Consider the following 23303-nt stretch of genomic DNA (forward strand, 5'->3'; position numbering starts at 1 on the left):
GGAGGAGCACAGGCTAACAGGTAAGAGGCCATTGGTGGATATAGGTAGGAGGATAGAAGCTGAGAAGTGATGGGGGAGGGGGAATGGATGAGGGTAGGTCCCACCTGTATTTAATGTGGAGATATTTTAATGTAGCTCAGTAGATGCAGGAGAACAGAATATGGTGAATTTGATCTGGCACCATGGGACTGTGTGGGAATACACTGATGGCCTATTCACCCAGGGATAGGGTCATGTCTGTCCTCTGGTTCACTGAAAGTCCTGTGCTGAGATAGTAATCCTGAATAGAAAAGCAGCAAACTCAATGTCTGCACTGGCTGACCCTTGTCATTGAACCCAAGTCTGGAAAATTCCAACCCAACAGTTCCATGGAAATATCTTTTGCAGAAGGACTGCAGTGTTCAGGATGGGGCTTTCCACCACCTCCTCAAGGGCAGCTCGGGGCGGTCAATAAAGGCTGGCTTTGCCAGTGACAACTAGATCCTACAAATAAATGGAGTGCAATAATAGAGCCTTTGCTATAGACCATCCTCTGGACAGTTCCCATGACAGTTTTGGAATGGGTACTGCTGGGAGGTGGAGTACAGCAAACCAGGTCCCTGGGACATCCTGGAGGGTGGGTGAAGTTGCAGGCACCCATTGAGTGAGGAGCCTGCGGAGGTGTGCGAGACACCGAGAACCTAGCCCGAACCCTCAAACTGACTTCAAGAGATAACTTGTTCAGAATATCTCCCTGCAGACGTAAAAGAGGTAGTTCACATTTATATCTTATGAGGGAACTCTGAGTCATTAGTCCCTTTTCCAGAGGTACATTGTCCCAGGAATTGACGGCCAATTAACCAGTTAAGGGTCCAGTGGGAAAGCGAATCAATTGCTGGAGTCAAATCACACTGGGGATTGATGGCCTTGACCCCTATTCACATCCCCTGTGCCAGCTCATGCTGGCATGCTGATTAATCCAGTGTGAAAAGGATAAGTTGCATCCGGTTGAAGGTAGCCTCTCCTATCCCAGAGGAATGACTTGTGGTCAGTGTGAAAGTAGGCAGTTTTCCGGTTAAAAGTGGCCCAGTGGAAACAGCTAAAACATCTTTAAGCGGGACACTGCATGGCCAATTAGCTGGGATGCCAGCAAAAAAAAGGGTTAAGATTGCAACACCAGTCCGGTTGGAATCCAGTGTCCACTCCCTTGGATAACGTGAACGGGCAGGAACAACGGCATTGATCATGGCGGTCAGAAATCAGCTTTAATCAGGGCTTGTTCCTGACTACATTACAGTTTCCAAACCATGGCAACTACATACTGGCATCTCCAATTTGTATGCTGACTATACAACATCTAGCAGCCTGAAAGCGCCTGGGATTATCTGATTTCAGAAGCTAAGCAGGCTTATGCCTGGTCAGAACTCGGAGGGGAGACTGCCTAGGAACACCAGATGCTGCAAGTTTCTGTGAGGGGCACTGGATAAAGTGGCAACCCTCTGTTTGCCTCACAGTAGACAAAAGTTAAAGAATTTCATGTATGTTACATTCTAACTGTAGTATTACATGACAATAATGGAACCTTTTCCTTTATTACATCCAGACAACTGCTCCAGATGCTGTACGTTATACCACTAACACTGCAGCATTGAAACAGGCCCTTCAGCCCATCAATTTCATACTAAACTATTGTTATTCCATCTGGTCCCATTGACCTGTGTCTGGACCATAGCCCTCCCTACCCCTCCCATTCAATCTTCTCTTAAATGTCAAAATTCAGCCAACATTCACCACTATCTCAGGCAACTCTTGTTCCACACTCTCACCAATCTCTACTTGAAGTAGTTTCCCCCTAATATTCCCCTTAAACATTTCACCCTTGACCCATGTCTTCTAGTTCTTAGTAAAAACACAATGCTGGAGAATCTCAGCTGGTCAAACAGTGTCCTTTATGTAACAAAGGTAAAGATACATAACCAACGTTTTGGGCTTGAGCCCCTCATCAAGGTATGAGCAAGATGTAGGCTGGCATCTGAACTGCCTGAATTTTTCCATACCTCGATAAGGGGCTCAAGCCCGAAACGTTGGTTATGTATCTTTATCTTCGCTACATAAAAGACACTGTTTGACCAGCTGAGTTTCTCCAGCATTTTGTGTTTTTATTTCTCCCATGGCGTCTGCAGACTTTCAAAGGGTCTGGATTGGATGCGCTCATACTCTGGGAGACTTGAAAATGGCTTCCCAAATAAGCTTCAACCATTGCAACCAGGACACGGCAGGGCAGAAGATTCCAGTGGACACATGGGCCAGCATCACACCTCTCCAGGCATGCAGCCATAGTCAACACTTGGGGAAAACCTACCTAAATGTTAACTTCTGAGGGAAGCTGACAAGGTACCCAGTGCAGCAAGAAAAAACGCTCAAACCAAAAAAAAACCCATATCTTCTTCAATTACAGAAGGATCTAGTTAATTATATGCATAATTAGGTGTCAGAGTTCCAAACAATTATGGCCTTCCTCAGTGTAATTGGTTGTGATGGAAGGTAATTGAATCAGGTTCCTCTGTGTAATTGTGTATGCAGCATCCATAGTTCAACCAAGACCCAAATGCCACTTCTGCAGAGGTCTAATGTGGTTTGTCAGTTAAATAAATGATCACAGTGAGTTTCTGGCATCAGAAAGCTGATCAATTTAAGACTGGGAGCTCACAAACAAAATTGCCATTACTTTTTTTGAGAAAGATTTACATAGTGGTTAGCGCAATGTTGTTACAGCGTCAGCAAATGGGACAAGGGTTCGAATCCCATGCTGTCTGTTGTAGGTTCTCCCCGTGTTTGCATGGGTTCTCCCCAGGACCTCCAGTTTCCTCCCACCATTCAAAACGCATCAGGGGTGTAGGTTAATGGGGTGTAAGTTGGGTGGCTTGGACTCGTAGGGCCAAAATGGCCGGTTACCATGCTGCATGTCTAAATTTAGAAAGAACTGGACACACAATGGCACACGTGCGTCGAATGACCCAAAGTACGATGTGGAATTGGGAAAGCATTAATAGAATCAGTTAAACAGGAATGTCTGCAGACACTGTGATTGTGGTACAATATACAAAAGGGCTAGAGAAACTGAGCAGGTCATGCAGCGTCTAGTGCAGTGGTTCTCAACCTTTCTTTTTCCACTTACATCCCACTTTAAGTAATCCCTATGCCATCGGTGCTCTGTGATTAGTAAGGGATTGCTTAAGGTGGTGTGTGAGTGGGAAGGGAAGGTTGAGAATCACTGCTCTAGACCCAATTGTTATTGAAATATTTTACTTGAGAAAAATTGTCATTGGCCCATTTCCTTTGGAGTTATGAAACTGGGCACATAACAAGTCAACGAGGTCCGATTAAACCAGTGGGTTTCAAACTTTTTCTTTCCACCCACATAAAAACATTACTGAAAAAAATGGGTGGAGCAACAGCAGTTCACCCAGTGATGGACGGGGAGGCTGAAGACATTGTTGAGTTGTTTAAAGAGCTTTAGCAGAAGTGGAATTTAGCATTGAAAAGCTATTTTAAAAATGCAACAGCAGATAAGAAGGTCAGTTTTCTACTTCTCTGGACAGGGGAGCGAGGCCTTGACTTATTTAATAGCCGGGAGCTTACAGAGGGTCCAAGATACTGATGAGACTGTTGATAATTTCCACACTAGACTAAAAATTGTTGCTGAAAAATGCAGATTTAAGGATATAGAGGAAAAGATTAGTTGATCAACTAATATGGGGCAGTGTCCATCCTGAAGTGCAAAAGTCTCATAGGGAAGGGGAGCTTGAACCCGGTCGAAGCTATAGACACAGCCAGAGCCTTCGAAGCCACAAGGATGCAAATGAAATCCCTATTAATGCAGACCCACCCACAGGAAAGAGAAGGAAGGGTTGATGCTATAAAGAACAAAACCAGAAAAGTGCAAACCTCAAGACCTCCAGGAAATACGCCAGACAACACCCCTCGATGACCAAAACAAAAGCCCCACGTACGGTTCTGGGTGAAGATGTGCAAGTCGGATATGAAAAAAACAGTAGTAACCAGGGAAAAGAAAAGACAAGAAGATCCACCACATAAAAGGAAACAACAATGAGGACTCCAACACCCAGATACTGGGCATAGAATCCATACACCTTCACAAGATGTCGGGTGAGGTGAAAGAAGGAAGCGAGTTGCACACAAGGATCCAAATACAGAGGACAATCCAGAACAAGCCTCCGATATTTAACCTAAAGGTGAAGCTGGATACTGGATCACAAAGCAACATCCTTCCATTCAGACTCTACCACCAGATGCTCCCAGAGAACATAATAAAAGGGTTTAAAAAAAAACGGTACATTGGAAACAGCAAATGTCACATTAATGGCCTATGGTTGACCCATGATCAAGCAGCGAGGGAAAGCAAAGATCATAATGAAAAGAACATCCTCTGTACATTCTACGTGGTAAACGCAGACGGACCAGCAATTCTATGTGTGGATAGCTGCCAGGAGTTGCATTTGATCTCTTTCAATTAGGGGATTCCGATGAAGAAAATATCCAAAAGGATCAACAGAAACACACAAAAAAAAGAGGAAATGATTACCACAGAAGTACCTGCCAGGCCATGGCACACAGTGGGAGCAGACTTGTTCACCAAGGATCAAGAGTGGTATTTAATAGTAGTCTGTAACTACTCTAACTTTCCATTCATCAAAAGGGTGAAAGACCTGAGAGTGTCAACTATCACCTCAAAAATTAGCACACTCCTTGCTGAACAAGGAATACCCGAGCAAGTAATATGTGATAATGGAACACAGTTCACATCACAAGAATTCAGAAAGCTGGCTGCAGAGTATGGATTTGTTATCACTTCATCATCTCCATACTACCCCAAATGTCATGGGTTCATTGAAAGATGAGTGCAAACTGTGAAACGCACACTAGTTAAGTATCGTGAAACAAAAGAAGACCCAGACCCAGCTCTTCTATCATTACCAGGGGTGACATGAAGTCCCCGGCAGAACTTCTAAATGGCAGGAGATATAAAACAACTTTGCCAAGCAAAATACACCCTCCAGAAGACCAGGAAGAAACCAGAAGACTGGCTGACATGCGAGAAGAAGGACGCCAGTATTATAACAAACATGGTCAAACATTGCCAGAACTCTTCAGAGGGCAGCATGTGCATCTTCAAGAGCCGATGTTGAAAACATGGACCCCAGCAAAGGTCATCAGGGAAGCTGAGACACCAAGATCATACATTGTCGAGACAGACTCTGGCAATCAGCTGAGGAGGCACAGAATTCACATCTGGCTGACATAAGATGTGATGAAGCAGAAAGCTTTAATACCAGCAAGGCCTGCAACAGCAATATCAAGTGAGGTATCAAGTGAAGAGACCACAGCCACTAATACCGAAATATCAACACAGCAATTGTCAGGTGAAGCACAATAAGCGACATCACCCCCACATGTACCAGCAACACAGAGCCCAACGGTCACAGCTAAATCCACAAGATGGCGAAGGAACATACGGCTGCCAGTGGAATATCGATAAGGACTATATAAAAATAGTTGTGTAAATAAACTAGTGTACAAGTTCAGTTACTTAAATTGCACTGGAAAGAAATGATAAAGAACATTAAATTATCTTGAGAAGGAGGAATGTTATATAGTCAGGATAATGAGAACTATTTTGTAACCATGTAAGAATACACCATTTTCTCTGTAGTGACCGTAGTGCGCCACTGTAGGGCGTATGTATATGTATATGTAAGAGTGTGTGTACAGTATCCTGAGATGGTGGAAGACATCAGTAAGTACACTCTCTTCTGTTATTTGAATCTTGCATCTCTAAGTTATTTAAGAAACCTCCCAAATCACACAGAGACATTACAGGAATCTGGAGGGAAGGAGATAGAGGGATAGGAAAAGGGAGAGACAAGGGGGTGGGGCCAAAGAGAAATTGGAGAAGTTGATGTTAATTCCGTCTGGTTGGAAAATGCACAGACAGAATGTACTGTAAAGTGTTGTTCCTCCATTTTGCGGGTGGCCTCACTTTGGCAGTACATGAAGCAATGGACAGACAGGGGTGGCAATGGTGTTTTCTCTGGAGCGTCAGAGACCGGATAGTAGTTTGTAAAAATGATGAGAGGCACTGATAGGATGGACAGCCCAGGTCTTTCTTTCAGGGTAAAAATGTCAGATGCTGAAGGACAAGCATCTTCAGGTGGGGTGGTGGGGGGGGGGGGGTGGGGGGAGAGATTAAAAGGGATGTGAGGGGTGGGTTTATTACACAGAAAGTGGTGTTTCCCTAGAGCAGGCTGCCAGGGGTGGCGATGGAAGCAGATATGACAGTAGTGTTTAAGAGAGGCTTCTCGAAAGTCACGTGAATATGCAGGGAATAGAGAGACATGGATCATGTGCAGGCAGAAGGGAACATAGAACATTGTAACACAGTACAGGCCCCTCGGCCCACGATGTTGTGCTGACCTATATCAACCTACTCAAGAATCAAAATCCTCCCTCCCTCATACCCAGAACCTTCTATGTGCCTGGCTAAGAGTCTTTTAAATGTCCCTATTGTACCAGCCTCCACCACCACCACCCCTGGCAATGCATTCCAGGCACCCACTACTCTGTGCAAAAATACTTACCCTCATCTTGTCCAGGCACCCACTACCCTGTGCAAAAATACTTCCCCTCATCTTGTCCTGGCTGACCACCCTATCTTCTTTAGGTTGGCTTCGCGGATGAAGATTAATGGAGGAGTAATGTCCACGTCAGCTGCAGGCTCGTTTGTGGCTGGCAAGTCCGATGCGGGACAGGCAGATACCGTTGCAGCGGTTGCAAGGGAAAATTGGTTGGTTGGGGTTGGGTGTTGGGTTTTTGCTCCTTTGTCTTTTTTCAGTGAGGTGGGCTCTGCGGTCTTCTTCAAAGGAGGTTGCTGCCCACCGAACTGTGAGGCGCCAAGACGCACGGTTTGAGGCGATATCAGCCCACTGGTGGTGGTCAAATGTGGCAGGCACCAAGAGATTTCTTTAGGCAGTCCTTGTACCTCTTCTTTGGTGCACCTCTGTCTTGGTGGCCAGTGGAGAGCTCGCCATATAACATGATCTTGGGAAGGCGATGGTCCTCCATTCTGGAGACGAGACCCACCCAGCGCAGCTGGATCTTCAGCAGCGTGGACTCGATGCTGTCGACCTCTGCCATCTCGAGTACTTCGACGTTAGGGATGAAAGTGCTCCAATGAATGTTGAGGATGGAGCGGAGACAACGCTGGTGGAAGCGTTCTAGGAGCCGTAGGTGCTGCCGGTAGAGGACCCATGATTCGGACCCGAACAGGAGTGTGGGTATGACAACGGCTCTGTATACGCTAATCTTTGTGAGGTTTTTCAGTTGGTTGTTTTTCCAGACTCTTTTGTGTAGTCTTCCAAAGGTGCTATTTGCCTTGGAGAGTCTGTTGTCTATCTCGTTGTCGATCCTTGCATCTGATGAAATGGTGCAGCCGAGATAGGTAAACTGGTTGACCGTTTTGAGTTTTGTGTGCCCGATGGAGATGTGGGGGGGCTGGTAGTCATGGTGGGGAGCTGGCTGATGGAGGACCTCAGTTTTCTTCAGGCTGACTTCCAGGCCAAACATTTTAGCAGTTTCCGCAAAACAGGACGTCAAGCCTCTCATAAACTAGTATACTTGGTTTAATTTGGCCATTGTGTTCATAAGAAATAGGAGCAGGAGCTGGCCATCTGGCCCATCGTGCCTATTTCACCATTCAATGTGATCATGATGAATCTGATAACAAGCTCATCTCTACCTGCTTTTTCCCCATATCCCTTAATTCCCTTATAGAAATATATCCAAACTTGTCTTGAATATATTTACTGATGTGGACGCCACTGCTTCAATGGGCAGTGAATTCCACAGATTTAGCACCCTCCTGGAAAAGTAGTTCCCCCTCATCTCTGTCCTCAACTACTTCCATGAATCTTGAGCGCATCCCCTAATTCTGACCTCACCCACCAATGGAATCAACTTACCTAGCTTAATTTTATCTGTGCTTTGCATAATTTTATGTTTCTGTAAGATCTCTGCTCATTATTCTAAATTCCAACAAGTACAGTCCCTGATGACTCTATATCTCCTCATAGGCCAACCCCTTCATCCCTGGAAACAACCTGATGAACCTCCTCTGCACCGTCTCCAAAGCCAGTACATCCTTCCTCAAGTAAGGAGACCAGAACTCCACACAGTACTCCAGATGCGGCCTCACCAGGACCTTGTACAGTTGCAGCATAACCTCCCTGCCCCAAAATTCAATCCCTCTAGCATTGAAGGCTAATGTTCCATTAGCCTGCAGAACCTGCAAACCAATCTTTTGTGATTCATGCGCAAGCACTTCCAAGTCCTTCTTTCCTCTTAAATAATACTCTGATCTTCCATTCTTCCTTTCAAAGTGGAAAACCTCACATTTATCAACACTGATTCTATCTGCCAGACTCTTGCCCACTCACTTAGCCTATCTGTAGCTCTTTCTTTTCAAAATATTTTATTGAGATTAACATATAAATCCTACATAGAAAATCTTCTAATAAAACAAATACCAGATAATTTCATATACATATCACACATTAAATATAAATGTAAATCAAAAATCTATCCATTATTGTTTATTGAACAATATTTCTTTAAAAATAATTCTGAATAGAAATTAAGTAAAACTATATTACACAATCCCTTGATCTAAACAAAGAGTAAATTCTGTCTGATTTAATTATATGACAACCATATTTAAACCCATATTTAACAAAAAAACCCTAAAACTAAATCTAATTGACCCCCTCCCTCCAATCAAGGTTAACTTGTAGGAAAGGATATAAGGAATTGGATCAAATAGCGACCTTCAGACATGAGACAGAGAATTGCCAGACCATCCAAATCTTCCAATCATGACCGTATTCTATGAATGGGCCCCACGTCTTCTCAAATTGAAACTTTCTATCTTTAAAGTTGTATCTAATTTTCTTCAAACTTAAAACAGGATGTTACATCATGTTAACCACTGTGTTTAGGTGGGTGAAGATTCATCTTTCCATTTCATTAAAATTGCTCGTCAGACTTTCAGAGTGGTAAAGGCTAAAACTTTCTTCTGGGATGAAGGCAGAGGTATATCTGATTTGCGAGAAAAAAACAAACAAAGCAATTAAAAGGCTTGGTTCTATTTTAATCTTAAAAATTATTGATAAAGTTTGGTAAATGTTTTCCCCAAATGGTCCTAAATTAGGGCACTTCCAAAACATATGCATCAGTGAAGCTTCAAAAATTTTACAGTCCTCACATAGTGGAAAAACATTAGCATAAAAACCTATGTACAGCTCTTCAAAGACTCTCTGTACCCTCTGCACACTCTTCCACTCAATTTAGTATAATCAGCAAACTTAGATATTCTACACCAGGGGTGGCCAACCTTTTCATTTTTAATCTTTAATTTAGACATTAGCATGGTTACAGGCCATTTCAGGCCACATGTACGTACCAGGAGTGTAGGTTAATTGGGCGCCATGGACATGAAGGCCAAAATGGCCTGTTATTGTATTGTATGTCTTAATTAAAAATTAAAAGGTTGGCCACCCCTGCTCTACACTCCCTCCCCTCTTCCAGATAGTTTATGTTGCAGGCCCAGTTCGACGCAGACATTGTGGGTTGAAGGGCCTGTTACTGTGTTGTACTATTGCATATTCTAAAATTTTATGGAGGTGCGTTGGGAAAGGAGGTACAGGCACACTCTTCACTGCGAGGTGACACAGGTTGATAAGGTCATCTGAAAATGCAAGGTCGAGGGTTAATTTCTCAAGAGATTATTTTGAAAAGTTGACCATCTATTTTCAGCTTTTACTGAAACCTTACTGGGACCATTTGTGAAGTCCCATGCACGCATCTCGTCACATGATGAAGAATCTACAGATGTATTGGAGAAAGTTCCAGCTGAACACCTTAAGAGCCATTTCGAGTTGAGTCCTGCCCCAAGAAAGGACTCGAAAATGTAATTAGGTACATGGGCTGTGTTTAAAGCCCAATGTCTTCAATGCCAAATAGTCATCAAGAAAGAAAACAGGGAAACAGAAAATTCTTTAGGTCAAAGAGAAAGAAAATGTCAAACAGTCAACTCTTTGAGGGAGATATCGGCAGTGAGCTGTGGTGATGGAATAAGCCAAGGAAAGGATTGAGAAGAGTACAAACCTGGTCTGGCAAGAGTAGATCAAATGGTCCCTTTTTCGAGCTGTTTGGTCAATGAAATCCCAGCATGTTTGTGTTATACCGTAAAGGAGGTTAGCACAACACCTTTACAGCCACAGCGATCGGGAGTGGGGTTCGAATCCTACGCTGTCTGTAAGGAGTTTGTACGTTCTTCTCGTGTCAGTGTGGGTTTTCCCCAGGGACGCCGGTTTCCTCCTACCATTGAAAAGTACGGGCGATGTAGGTTAATTGGTGTAAATTGGGCTCACGGGCGGAAATGGCCTGTTACTGTGCTGTTTGTCTAAAAAAAAGTACTTTGAACTCTCACACTGAGATATTTACTGAATTACTGACAACATGAAAAATAAAGAGATGTGGGTGAGAGTTTGGGAAGGATTATTGTGGGGAAGGTCAGTACAACATTGTTGGCTGAAGGCCTTACACAAGTTGCAATGTTCTACATTCTAGCATTGAGACATGTCACTGTATTCTGCCATGAAATATTGAACTCTGCTTATTTGTCATACTATGTCCGGTTGGTTTCTTCCGAGAATTGTCGAACAGGTTAAATCTGTCATTAATACTGCCAGATAAAATGGAGAAGCGAGAGCACAAATTACGGAACAGAGATTCGCAATGAACAAAAAAATCAATCTACACATAACAAGGGCAGCAGTTTTTTGACTTGCTCAGGAGCCCGATAGCTGCGGGGAAGAAACTGACTTGAAGTCTGTTGATGCGTGATTTCACACTCCTGAGCTTTCTCCCCGATGGGAGGAGGGAGTAGAGAGAGTGTGTCCGAGGCACATTGGCTGTGGCAAGGACATCATCGGGGCCCATGGAGGGGCAGGGACCGTTTTGGATGGTTTAGACTGGACTTGGAGTGTATGAAGGGGTGAGTCAGTGCACGCAGCTTATGAATGCCAGAGGTTTGGAATGTTAAACTGAAACATCTGGCTTGCTGTCAGTTTGGAGAGACAATAATGAAAAGCTTCTCCTCTGTGTATTGTGTGTCTGTGTGTGTACCGTGATCCGGAGAAACGATTTTCTGCAGGTTGTATGTGTGATGTCAGATGATGATAAAATGGCAGGCTGTTTCTTCTGCCAGAGTTGCTTGTCCTCTCTGAACCACCATGGTTCCATCTCTCTCATTTGGCACAAACTTAAAATAATGGAGACCTCACAGAAGATTATAAATTTATACACAGGGTCGACAAAAGAGTCTTTTATCCCAGGGTAAAAAAAATGTCACGCCTGAGGACATGTGTTTCAGGTGAGAGGGAGAATATTGACAGGAGATGAGCAGGGCAATCTTTTTCACACATGAAAGAGGCTGCTAGGGGCCGTGCTGGAAGTGGATACAAAGGTAGTGTTTAATAGGCTTTGAGATAGACACGAGTGCGGAGGGATATTCATTAGGTGGAGACAGAAGATATTGGATTCAAGATGACATCAAGTTCAGTGCAGACATCATGGGCCAAAAGGTCTGTTCTATGTTCTCACACTCCCCAATGTTGTTCATTCTCCAATCCCTGAACTTTATTCCGCTACTTCCCCCCCACTTCAACATCCCTTGAATCTTACAGACTCCAGCTTTTGAAATCTCCATAGCAGGCCATCTCCTTGCTTCAGACTCAAATCTTCCTGTTGTTGACAAGGTGCCAGTTTTGTTCCTGCTTCTCCTGAAGGAGACTGGGACATCTTTGCTCAGGAAGGGAGCCATTCCTTTTCACCTCAGTGTCTGACAAGCAGCTTTCAGGTGCTTGGACGCAGATAATGCGTTGGCATATGCGGCTGGGGGAGTGCAGCTAGGACGTTCAGGTGGCCTCGGAGAAGACACCTTTCAGTCCTTCCGGCTGAAGGAGAGCCACGTCTGAGTGAACACCGGCTCCTGTGGACTGTGGCCGTGGTCTCACTGCTGCTTTCAGGTGCAACAGGGGTTCTCCAAGCCAGAGAATATACCTACAGGAGGAGGGTTAGGTATGTGCTCCTCCTGGCCGGGTTCTCCACTTTCAGGTGGCCTCCCGACAGTTGCATTGGAGTAGAATAGGCGGCTTTACAGTCGGGTACTCTGACCACCTGAAAGCGGCTACACATAAACCATATTTTGAACTCTTTTTCTTCCCAAACTTCCAAAAACCTGTGAAGAATGTTTCTTTGCTACTGCCATTAGGCTCTTGATTCTTCCCTCATTACACTGATCAGGGATGGGCTCCAACACCACAAAATGGACTGTCCACACTAGGGCAAAGTCACTTTATTTTCTTGCTTAATGGAAACTGTGAATATTCATTATGTATCTTTCTTTTGTATTTATTGTTTCTTTTTATTTCAATTACGTAGGTCATTGTAGTTATTTTTTATTTACAAAGTAACTATTTGGTTGCAGCACGTAAGAATTTTGGTACACATTTTTAAGATTTCAGATTTATTGTCAGAGTACATAGATGACATCACATACAACCCTGAGATTCTTTTTCCTGCGGACCAGGCAGAATTACCACTTACTGGTAGTACAAAACCAAACCGTACACAATATACACATGGAAACAAATAAATGTACAAATCTTTCTGTACAATAGAGAGAGGAAAAAAAAAAATCAGAGAAAAGTCAGACTCCTTAAACAAGTCCCTGATTGAGTTTGTCATTGAGGAGTCTGATGGAGGAGGGGGAGCAGCTGTTCCTTAACCTAGGAGTGCGAGTCTTGTGGCCACTAAACCTTTTTCCTGATGGAAGCAGTGAGAAAAGAGCACGAGCTGGGTGGTGTGGATCCTTGATGATTGCTGCTGCTCTCCGACGGCGGCATTCCCTGTAGATGTTCTCAATGGTGGGGAGGGTTTTGCCTGTGATGTCCTGGGCTATGCCCACTACCTTTTGCAGGGCTTTACTGGCCACCGTGACAGAGGTGCACCAAAGAAGAGGTACAAGGACTGTCTAAAGAAATCTCTTGGTGCCTGCCACATTGACCACCGCCAGTGGGCTGATAGCGCCTCCAACCGTGCATCTTGGCACCTCACAGTTCGGCGGGCAGCAACCTCCTTTGAAGAAGACCGCAGAGCCCACCTCACTGACAAAAGGCAAAGGAGGAAAAACCCAACACCCAACCCCAACCAACCAATTTTCCCCTGCAACCGCTGCAACCGTGTCTGCCTGTCCCTCATCGGACTTGTCAGCCACAAACGAGCCTGCAGCTGACGTGGACATCACCCCTCCATAAATCTTCGTCCGCGAAGCCAAGCCAAAGAAGAAAAAAAATAATCAGGGGAATTGGTGCAGCTTGTCAGCACACTTTCCAACACACATCTGTAGAAATTTGCCAGGGTTTCTGGTGTCAAACCAAACTTCTCCAAATTCCTGATGAAGTAGAGGCACTGACATGCTGTCTTTACGATGCCATTGTTGTGTTGGGCCCAGGAAAGATCCTCTGAGATAGTGATTCCCAAGAACTTAAATTTAGTCACTCTCCACCTCTGATACCCCACTGATCACTGGATTGTATATCCACTGATCCCTTCCTTTTTTTAATAATTTTTATTTTTCACACTATGAACCATATCAACCAAAATATGTACAAATGTTTCTCATTAAATTTACACAGTGGTCTTTTCTCCTTTTCTTCCCGCCTTTCTATCCCTCCCTTCTACCCATCCCCCTCCAAAACATATAGAATACAATAAGACCATAAAACAATATCTTCACACAAAGGAAAATAAAGAAGAAAAATGTGTCATCTATTTATTACACACTGAATCTAGTCATTTTGTCTTCTTATTTTCATTCTCATTTTAGGGGGTGGAGGTCCTATGCAAGCTCTCGCTGATATGTTCCATGTATGGTTCCCAAATTTTTTCAAACATTGTGACTTTATTTTTTAAATTATATGTAATTTTTTCCAATGGAATACATTTATTCATTTCCATGTACCATTGCTGTTTTCTCAGGCAATATACATTTTTTTGCTATCACTAAGGCTATCATAATGAATTTTTTTTTGCACTTTATCCAATTTGATGCCTATGAAGGACCCCAACAATGAAGACGCTGTTTACATCCGGTACCGCACGGATGGCAGTCTCTTCAATGTGAGGCGCCTGCAAGCTCACACCAAGACACAAGAGAAACTTGTCCGTGAACTACTCTTTGCAGACGATGCCGCTTTAGTTGCCCATTCAGAGCCAGCTCTTCAGCGCTTGACGTCCTGCTTTGCGGAAACTGCCAAAGTGTTTGGCCTGGAAGTCAGCCTGAAGAAAACTGAGGTCCTCCATCAGCCAGCTCCCCACCATGACTACCATCCCCCACATCTCCATCGGGCACACAAAACTCAAAACGGTCAACCAGTTTACCTATCTCGGCTGCACCATTTCATCAGATGCAAGGATCGACAATGAGATAGACAACAGACTCGCCAAGGCAAATAGCGCCTTTGGAAGACTACACAAAAGAGTCTGGAAAAACAACCAACTGAAAAACCTCACAAAGATTAGCGTATACAGAGCCGTTGTCATATCCACACTCCTGTTCGGCTCCGAATCATGGGTCCTCTACCGGCATCACCTACGGCTCCTAGAACGCATCCACCAGCATTGTCTCTACTCCATCCTCAACATCCATTGGAGCGCTTTCATCCCTAACGTCGAAGTACTCGAGATGGCAGAGGTCGACAGCATTGAGTCCACGCTGCTGAAGATCCAGCTGCGCTGGGTGGGTCACGTCTCCAGAATGGAGGACCATCGCCTTCCCAAGATCGTGTTATATGGCGAGCTCTCCACTGGCCACTGTGACAGAGGTGCACCAAAGAAAAGGTACAAGGACTGCCTAAAGAAATCTCTTGGTGCCTGCCACATTGACCACCGCCAGTGGGCTGATACCACCTCAAACCGTGCATCTTGGCGCCTCACAGTTTGGCGGGCAGCAACCTCCTTTGAAGAAGACCGCAGAGCCCACCTCACTGACAAAAGGGAAAGGAGGAAAAACTCAAAACCCAACCCCAACCAACAAATTTTCCCCTGCAGCCGCTGCAACCGTGTCTGCCTGTCCCGCATCGGACTTGTCAGCCACAAACGAGCCTGCAGCTGACGTGGACTTTTACCCCCTCCATAAATCTTCGTCCGCGAAGCCAAGCCAAAGAAGAAGAAATGTTACTTAAAAGAAATATCTCTGGTTTTTTTGTTATGTTATTTTTTGTAATTTTATTTATTATCTAATTTAATTCTTCCCAAAACGTATTCACTTTCGTACATGCCCAAGTTGCATGTAATGTTGTTCCCATTTCCTTCTTACAGCGAAAACATCTATCCAATGATGTTGAATTCCATTCTTTTAATTTTTGAGGAGTGATATATACTCTGTGTAACCAATTATACTGGATCATGTGTAACCTTGTGTTTATTGTATTCTTCATAGTTCCAGAACATAACTTTTCCCATACTTCCCATATTTTTTATCTTTATGTTTAGATCCTTTTCTCACTTCTGTTTATAGTTTATTTCATTTTCCTTATCTTGCAGCTTATTGTACATGTTAGTTATAAATCTTTTAATTATCATTGTGTCTGTAATCACTTATTCAAAGTTACTTCCTTCAGGTAATCTCAGTCTGTTTCCAAATTTATCCTTTAAACAAGTTTCAATTGATGATATGCAAACTTCATATTTGTACTTCAACTGTTCAAATGTTAATAAATTATTTCCCAATTTTCTATTCTTTTGATTCCTTTTCTCTCCCATTCTCTAAAGGAAAGGTTGTCTATTGTAAATGGGATTAGCTGATTTTGTTTCATTAATAATTTTGGTATTTGATAATCTGTTTTTTTCCTTTCTAAGTGGATCTTCTTCCATGGATTAAGTAAATGATGCAGTACTGGTGAGTTTTTATATTGTACCAGCTTTTCATCCCACTTATAAAGTATATGTTCCAGTATCTTCTCCCCTTTTTTTTATCTAGTTCTATCTTAGTCCAGTCTGGTTTTTCCCTTGTCTGGTAAAAATCTGATAAATACCTTAATTGTGCAGCTCTATAATAATTTCTAAAATTTGGTAACTGCAAACTACCTTGATTATACCTCTCTGCTAATTTATCTAACCCTACCCTTGGTTTCCTCCCTTTCCATAAGAATTTCCTCATTATTCTCTTTAGTTCCTTAAAGAATTTTTCTCTTAAAGGAATTGGTAATGTTTGAAATAAGTATTGTATCCTTGGGAACACATTCATTTTAATGCAGTTTACCCTCCCTATCAATGTTAGCGGTAATTATTTCCAATGTTCTAAGTCTTCCTGCAATTTCTTTATTAGTGGCTGATAATTTAGTTTGTACAGGTCACTTAAGTTATTATCTGACCTGATACCTAGGTATCTGATTGGTTGTGTTTGCCATTTAAATGGTGATTCTTTTTAAAATTCTGTATAGTCTGCGTTACTCATTGGCATCACCACTTTTATTTGCGTTGATCTTGTACCCAGATATTTCTCCATATTCCTTCAATTTCTTATGTAATTCTTTTACTGATACCTCTGGTTCTGTTAGGTATACCTCTTATTTTATTTTCTATTCTTATCAGTTCTGCCAAAGATTCTATTGCTAAGGCGAACAATGCGGGGGATAGTGGACATCCCTGTCTAGTTGACCTACTTAATTTAAAGTGACTCGATACATATTCATTTACTGTTACCTTCGACAACGGTCCATTATACAATGCTTTAATCCAATTTATTTATATATTTTTCTGGTAAATTGAACTTCTGTAATACTTTAAATAAGTAGTTCCACTCTACTCTGTCAAAGGCTTTTTCTGCATCTGGAGCAACAGCCACTGTTCGTTTCTTATTTCCTTGAACTGCGTGGATTAGATGAATAAGTTTACAGACATTGTCCGCTGTTTGTCTTTTCTTAATAAACCCAGCTTGATCTTGTTTTACTATTTTAGGTACACAATTGGCCAATCTGTTTGCTAATAATTTCACTATTATCTTATAGTCTGAGTTAAGAAGAGATATTGGTCTATATGATGCTGGTGTTAATGGAGCCTTCCCCGTCTTTGGTATTACTATAATTAGTGCTATCTTACATGAATCTGGCAAGTTTTGTGTTTCTTCTATCTAGTTCATTACTTCCAGGAGAGGAGGAATTAATAATTATTTAAATGTTTTATAAAATTCTATTGGAAATCCATCCTCTCCTGGTGTTTTATTAATCAGCAGCTTTTTAATATATCCTGTATTTCCTCTATTTCAAATGGTTTTATTAGTTTGTTTTGTTCCTCTTCTTGCAATTTCGGCAATTCAATTTTAGCTAAAAATTCCTCTATTTTATCAACTTTACCCTCGTTCTCAGTTTGATACAATTGTTCATAAAATTCCTTAAAATTTTCATTAATCTCTGTTGGGTTATATGTAATTTGTTTGTCCTTTTTCCTTGATGCCAATACAGTTCTTTTAGCTTGTTCTGTTTTAAGTTGCCAGGCTAATATTTTATGTGTTTTTTCTCCCATTCATAATACTTTTGCTTTGTTTTCATTATGTTCTTCTCCACCTTATACGTTTGCAATGTTTCCTATTTAATTATTTTTTCCGCCAATTCTCTCCTTTTTGTTATTTCATCCCTTTTTGCTAATTCCTTTTCTGTACTATCTCCCTTTCCAACTGCTCTATTTCCCGATTGTAATCTTTTTTCATCTTAGTCACATAACTTATTATCTGCCCTCTAATGAAGGCATTCATTGCGTCCCATAATATAAATTTGTCTTTCACTGATCCTGTGTTTATTTCAAAATATGTTTTAATTTGGCATTCAATAAACTCCCTAAATTCCTGTCTTTTAAGTAGCATGGAGTTTAACCTCCATCTATATGTTCTTGGTGGGATGTCCACCAGTTCTATGGCTAATAACAGGGGTGAATGATCTGATAGTAGTATAGCTTTATACTCAGTTTTCCTAATTCTCCCTTGAATATGGGCATATCCCTTATTCGAGTAAGTTTTGTGCCTACTCGAATAATATGAAAATTCCTTCTCTCTTGGGTATTGCCTCCTCCATATATCCATAAGTTTCACTTCCTGCATTGATTTAACTAAACATTTACCTACTTTATTCTTTTTACTTGTCTATTGTCCAGTTTTATCCAACATTGGGTCCAAATTAAGGTTAAAGTCCCCTCCTATCAATATATTTCCTTGTGTCTCTTTAATCTTCAAAAAAATATCCTGCATAAACTTTTGATCCTCCTCGTTAGGGGCATATATATTGAGCAAATTCCAAAATTCTGAGTATATCTGATGCGTTATCATTGCATACCTCCCTGCTGGATCTATTATTTCCTCCTCTATTTTGATTGGTACACTTTTGTTAACTAGTATGGCTATACCTCCTGCTTTTTATAGGATGCCGCTGTTACATGTCCTACCCAGTCTCTCTTTAGTTTGCTATGTTCCACTTCAGTTAGATGGGTTTCCTGCACAAATACTATATCTATTTTTTCCTTCTTCAATAAATTTAGTAGCCTCTTCCTTTTAATTTGGTTATGTATTCCATTAATGTTTATATTCATATAGTTCAACATGGCCATCTTATACCTTGCTTACACCTCTTTTCCACCTCTTTGGCACCTCCATCCCCCTTTTCCCCATTTTCATCTCTTAATTTTCTCTTATTACACTTAATGTATGACAACACAATTAAGACATAAAGTAACCCCGCATTTCCCACATCCACTAATACCTTAAACCCCAAAAGTTCCCCCCTCTCTGAGTTGCCCCATATCCCTTGCTGGGCAATCACAACTCCCCTTTTCATTTGGATTGTGATCTTGTTAGCAGCGCCAACTGATTTTGCAGTGACAGTTATTCCCCCTCTACCCAGCCCTCTCCAGAAAACACTGGTGAGTTGCGACTCCACAGGGCAGGCACTGACTTTGAGGGTCAGGCATCCTAGCCACCATAGCGCCCTGTTCCTTCTTGCAGGAAAGGCCTTTTTTCTTCTCCGGTGACTTTTCTACTTTTTTTCCAGTTGTTTTTACTTTCTCCTTCTTGGAAGCCATCTTCTTTCTCTTCTCTGAATCTTTATCTTCTATTTCTTATATTTTATTTTTGTTATGCTTTGCATTTTCCTAATTTTCCCGACCTGCCACTACTCCATCACGTGACTCCTCCTTGGCTTTCCCTTCCTGAAGTCAACAATCAGCTCCTTGTTTTTGGTGACATTGAGTGCGAGGTTGTTGTTGGTGCACCATTCAGCAAGTTTTCAATCTCCCTCCTGTGACTCATTGCCCCTTTTTATACAACCCACTATCATGGTATTGTCAGCAAATTTATAGATGGTGTTATTGTCGTACTGAGCCTCACAACCAAGGTATAGATCAGGGGCCTAAGGACACAGCCTGTACTGATGGAGATTGTGGAGGAGATGTTCTTCCCAATCTTCACTGATTGTGGTCTAGAGGTGAGGAAATCCAGGATCCAATTACACAATGGGGTGTTAAGTCCCAGGGCTTGGAGCTTGCTGATCAACTTTGCAGGGATGATGGTGTTCAATTCCAAACTAGTCGAGAAAAAGCACCCTGATGAATGCATTTTTGCTGTCCTGATGTTCCAGGGCTTTGTGTAGCACCAGTGAGATGGACCTGTTGTTACAATAGGTGAATTATAATGGATCCATGTTGCCGCTCAGATAGGAGGTGATATGATTCAATACCAGCCTTTCAAAATGCTTCATCCCTGTGGACGTGAGTGCCACTGGTCAATATGTACATGTTGCACTGTATATGACAATAACTTAACCATCATCAAAATTCATGAGCAGTAAACAGTCAACTTTGTCCCACTGCTGTTTCGAATAGTAATCTGCAAATTTTAAAACTCATTCATTATAAAAAAAACTTTCTAATTATTACTTCAACCATTCCACAGGTCAAATAAGTATGCAACTGAGGGGTAATTAGAAAGTGTCACATCAAATCCAAGGTGAAAAAATTGCAAAGGCAAATAGATAAAGGGATTAAATTATGCAGAGGGAACATACCGGTCATAGAATCCGTCTCTGTAATAGTCGTAGTCAAAGTCATAGCCACCTCTGCAGAGAGAAAAGAAACCATTCAGTTAGGAGCGGAGCGAGTGCTGACAGCATCTTAAATAACTCAAACGACTCCATGACAGACAATTATTATTTCTCTCAATAAAGGTGAGCTGGTTGACAATGCACCTTTTGGAATTCTTGGAGGTAGGGAGGAAACAGTTGGATTAAAGCGGTAACGGGAGCTCCACAGACTAAGAGAGCCTTATCCTCTATTGCTGAGGTCCAACCTGGGATGGAACAGCAGCAGAGAAGCTGCCTCACACAACGGCGCCACAGGCTGGATCCTGACATCTGGCTCCGTGGAGTTTTAACGCAAGTTGATGGCCACGTACCAAAGAGCAATATATAGATGTACAGAAATTCTTGCTGCAGCCACACAGGTACGTACAATACACAAACAGTAAGAATAAACGACCACAAGAGAGAGAAAGAGAGAGAAAATAATAAAAGGAGTGTTGCAGTAATTATAGAAGAGAAAATGATGCTACAATCGGGCAGTTGGATCTTCTAGTGGCCCCAGAGTAGTTGATGGTCAGGCTAAGGGTAGTACGGGGAGGTTCAAGAGTGCGGTAACTACTGAGGGAAAAAACTAGAGGATTCTGTACCTTCTGCCCAAAGGCAACAGTGAGAAGATGTTGTGAATAGGGTGATGGAGGTCCTTTATGATGTTGGCTGCCTTCTTGAGGCAGCGCCTCACAGAAATGGCTGCAATGAACAGGAGGTTGGTGCCCGTGTCAGACCTGGTGAGGTTTGCCACCTTCTGCGACCTTTTGATTTCCTGGATACGAGTCAGTCCTTGCACCCTCTCCCCCCAACCACTGCAGTCCCCACAACAGTTATCTGCTGGGCGTAGATAATGCATAACAAGTCACATTAACCATGATCTTAATGGTTTGTGCAAACTCAGTCACCAGCTGCTTCTTGCACTGCAGTACTTTGGCAATCAAAACAGTTCTTTTCAATGTTTTTGATTGGTTTTTAATGTGGCGGACCGCACCACTACTTAACTCACCGGAGCTTCAGAGTCGCAGGTCCTGGGAGTCCTTGGGAATTTCCCAGGGACTAATGACACTAAAGGCTTCTGGGAGCTGTGTCATTTCCAGGAGTCACGTAACACAGGGAGTGTGTAAATCTTGGATATTTAAATGACTGTCAGCGGTCAGCTCATAGCGTCTATTGTGCTCTTTGTTGCTTCACTGCCTGCTGCAGTGGTGATCTGTCACATTGGTAACCCCAATGGTCCAAACAACATTTTGGACCTCACAATGGATGTGCAGAATGCCATTGTGCCCAAACGTCCTGTAGTTTGGACCTCACAGCCACAGGTCTGGTTCGAGCAGGCCGAGGCCCAGTTCCATCTACGCCAGACTACCGCTGACACAACAAAGTACTACTATGTCATTTCATCGTTGGATCAAGACACACGGAGCATATTGTCGATTTCTTATGCCAGCCTCCAGCCAATGACAGGTATGAAGCCATCAAAGTCCTGCTCATATGTACTTTCGGCCTTTCCTGATGGAATATGGACGGCCTGAGCAACTGCACTCCTAATGAATGAGATGCTGGCGCTCATGACGGACACAAGCCCTGTCTACTTTTCGAGCAAATGCCAGAATACATCCGTTTGCTGCTTGGAGGCGACAACTTTGGCAACCCCTGTCATCTAGGAGCCCGTGCCGAAGAGTTGTGGCCTGCTAAGCAGCAGGGAGGACTTTTGGTTGGGCATGTAATGATGCCTTGGCAAAGGGCATGAAATCTGCCCACTTCAGAGAGCAGTACAGTGTCAGACTCGACCGGACGCAGCGCAGTTAGAGAGCAGTGATGCTATTACCATCAGAGATGGGGAGCTGCAGCCCGCTGCTGCCATCCCTCCTGCACACATCTGGAAAAGCCAAGGCCAGTCGTGATATTGGCCACAAGGACAACTTCCTTTTCCTCTGGGATTGACACTCAGGCCATCGGTTCTTGGTCGACATTGGGGCGGAGGTTAGCATTCTCACCCCCTCCCCCCAGGCCCAGATACACGTTCAGGAAAGAGGGGCCCTCCCCTCACGGCCGCTATCAACAGTAGGATCCAAACATGTAGGTCACAGATAATTCCATTCAATTTTTGCTCATTGCAGTTCGGCTGGTTCTTCACCTTTGCTGATGAATCACAGCCGCTCCTGGGAGCTGATTTTATGTGAACACACTGCCTTCTAGCAGATCTCAAAGGTCACCACCTAGTTAATTCAAAGACTTTTGAGTCCCTGGTCTTGCACCCCGCAGCACTGCTCACAGCTCACCTCGGCTCAGTGATGCTTTCGTACAATGAATATGCCAGATTCCTAGTGGAATTCCCCAGCATTATTACTCCACAGTTCTCAACGGCCCAACTGAAACATGGAGTATACCACCACACCCTGACTCATGGACGTCCTCTTCATGCTCGAATGCACAGGCCATCTTTGGATAAACTGCAATTGGCTAAAGACAAATTCCGACACATGAAGGAAATGAGGATTGTTTGCCCTTCCAACGGCTCTTGGGCATCACCGCTGTATATGGTACCTAAGGTGTCTGGAGAGGGAGATCTTGTGGGGACTATTGGCATCTGAATGATGTCTCTGTGGCAGATCACCACCTGGTTCCCCATATGCAGGATTTCTCTGTGATTCTTCATGGCGCTAGGATTTTCTCCAAAATTGACCTAGTGCGTATCATCAGATCCCAGTTCATCCAGATGACATTTCTAAGACTATCTGGATTAGCTCGTTTGGGCTATTTGAATTCCTCCGTATGCCTTTTGATTTAAAAAGCGCAACCTAGACATTTCAACACCTAATGGACATAGTGATCGGGCGCCTGGTTATTGTATTTATTTGGGCGACATCCTTATCGCCAGCCACTCGCGGCAGCAGGCATCGGGCCCATCTCTGTCAACTATGTCAGTGGCTGGATATCCACAGGATAGTGACCAATCTCGCCAAATCCCAGTTTAGCCTAACATCAATCAATCTCCTTGGCCACTGCATCAGT

The 23303-nt window shown here is 43.0% G+C and overlaps 1 protein-coding gene across 3 annotated transcripts in view; it reads right to left on the reverse strand.

The window, feature by feature from the left end:
- LOC138744601 (RNA-binding Raly-like protein) overlaps positions 1–23303 on the reverse strand; it is an 838833-nt gene that overhangs the window by 175454 nt on the left and 640076 nt on the right. For all 3 annotated transcript variants that reach the window (XR_011345644.1, XR_011345643.1, XM_069901004.1), the window contains exon 3: positions 20229–20279. Coding sequence is in view for 1 of the 3 variants with exons in the window: in XM_069901004.1 (XP_069757105.1) it covers positions 20229–20279 (51 nt within the window). In the remaining 2 variants the exon portion in view is untranslated. The remainder of the gene's footprint in view (positions 1–20228; positions 20280–23303) is intronic.

Source organism: Narcine bancroftii, chromosome 10 (genome assembly GCF_036971445.1).
Source record: "Narcine bancroftii isolate sNarBan1 chromosome 10, sNarBan1.hap1, whole genome shotgun sequence".
Classification (NCBI taxonomy): domain Eukaryota; kingdom Metazoa; phylum Chordata; class Chondrichthyes; order Torpediniformes; family Narcinidae; genus Narcine; species Narcine bancroftii.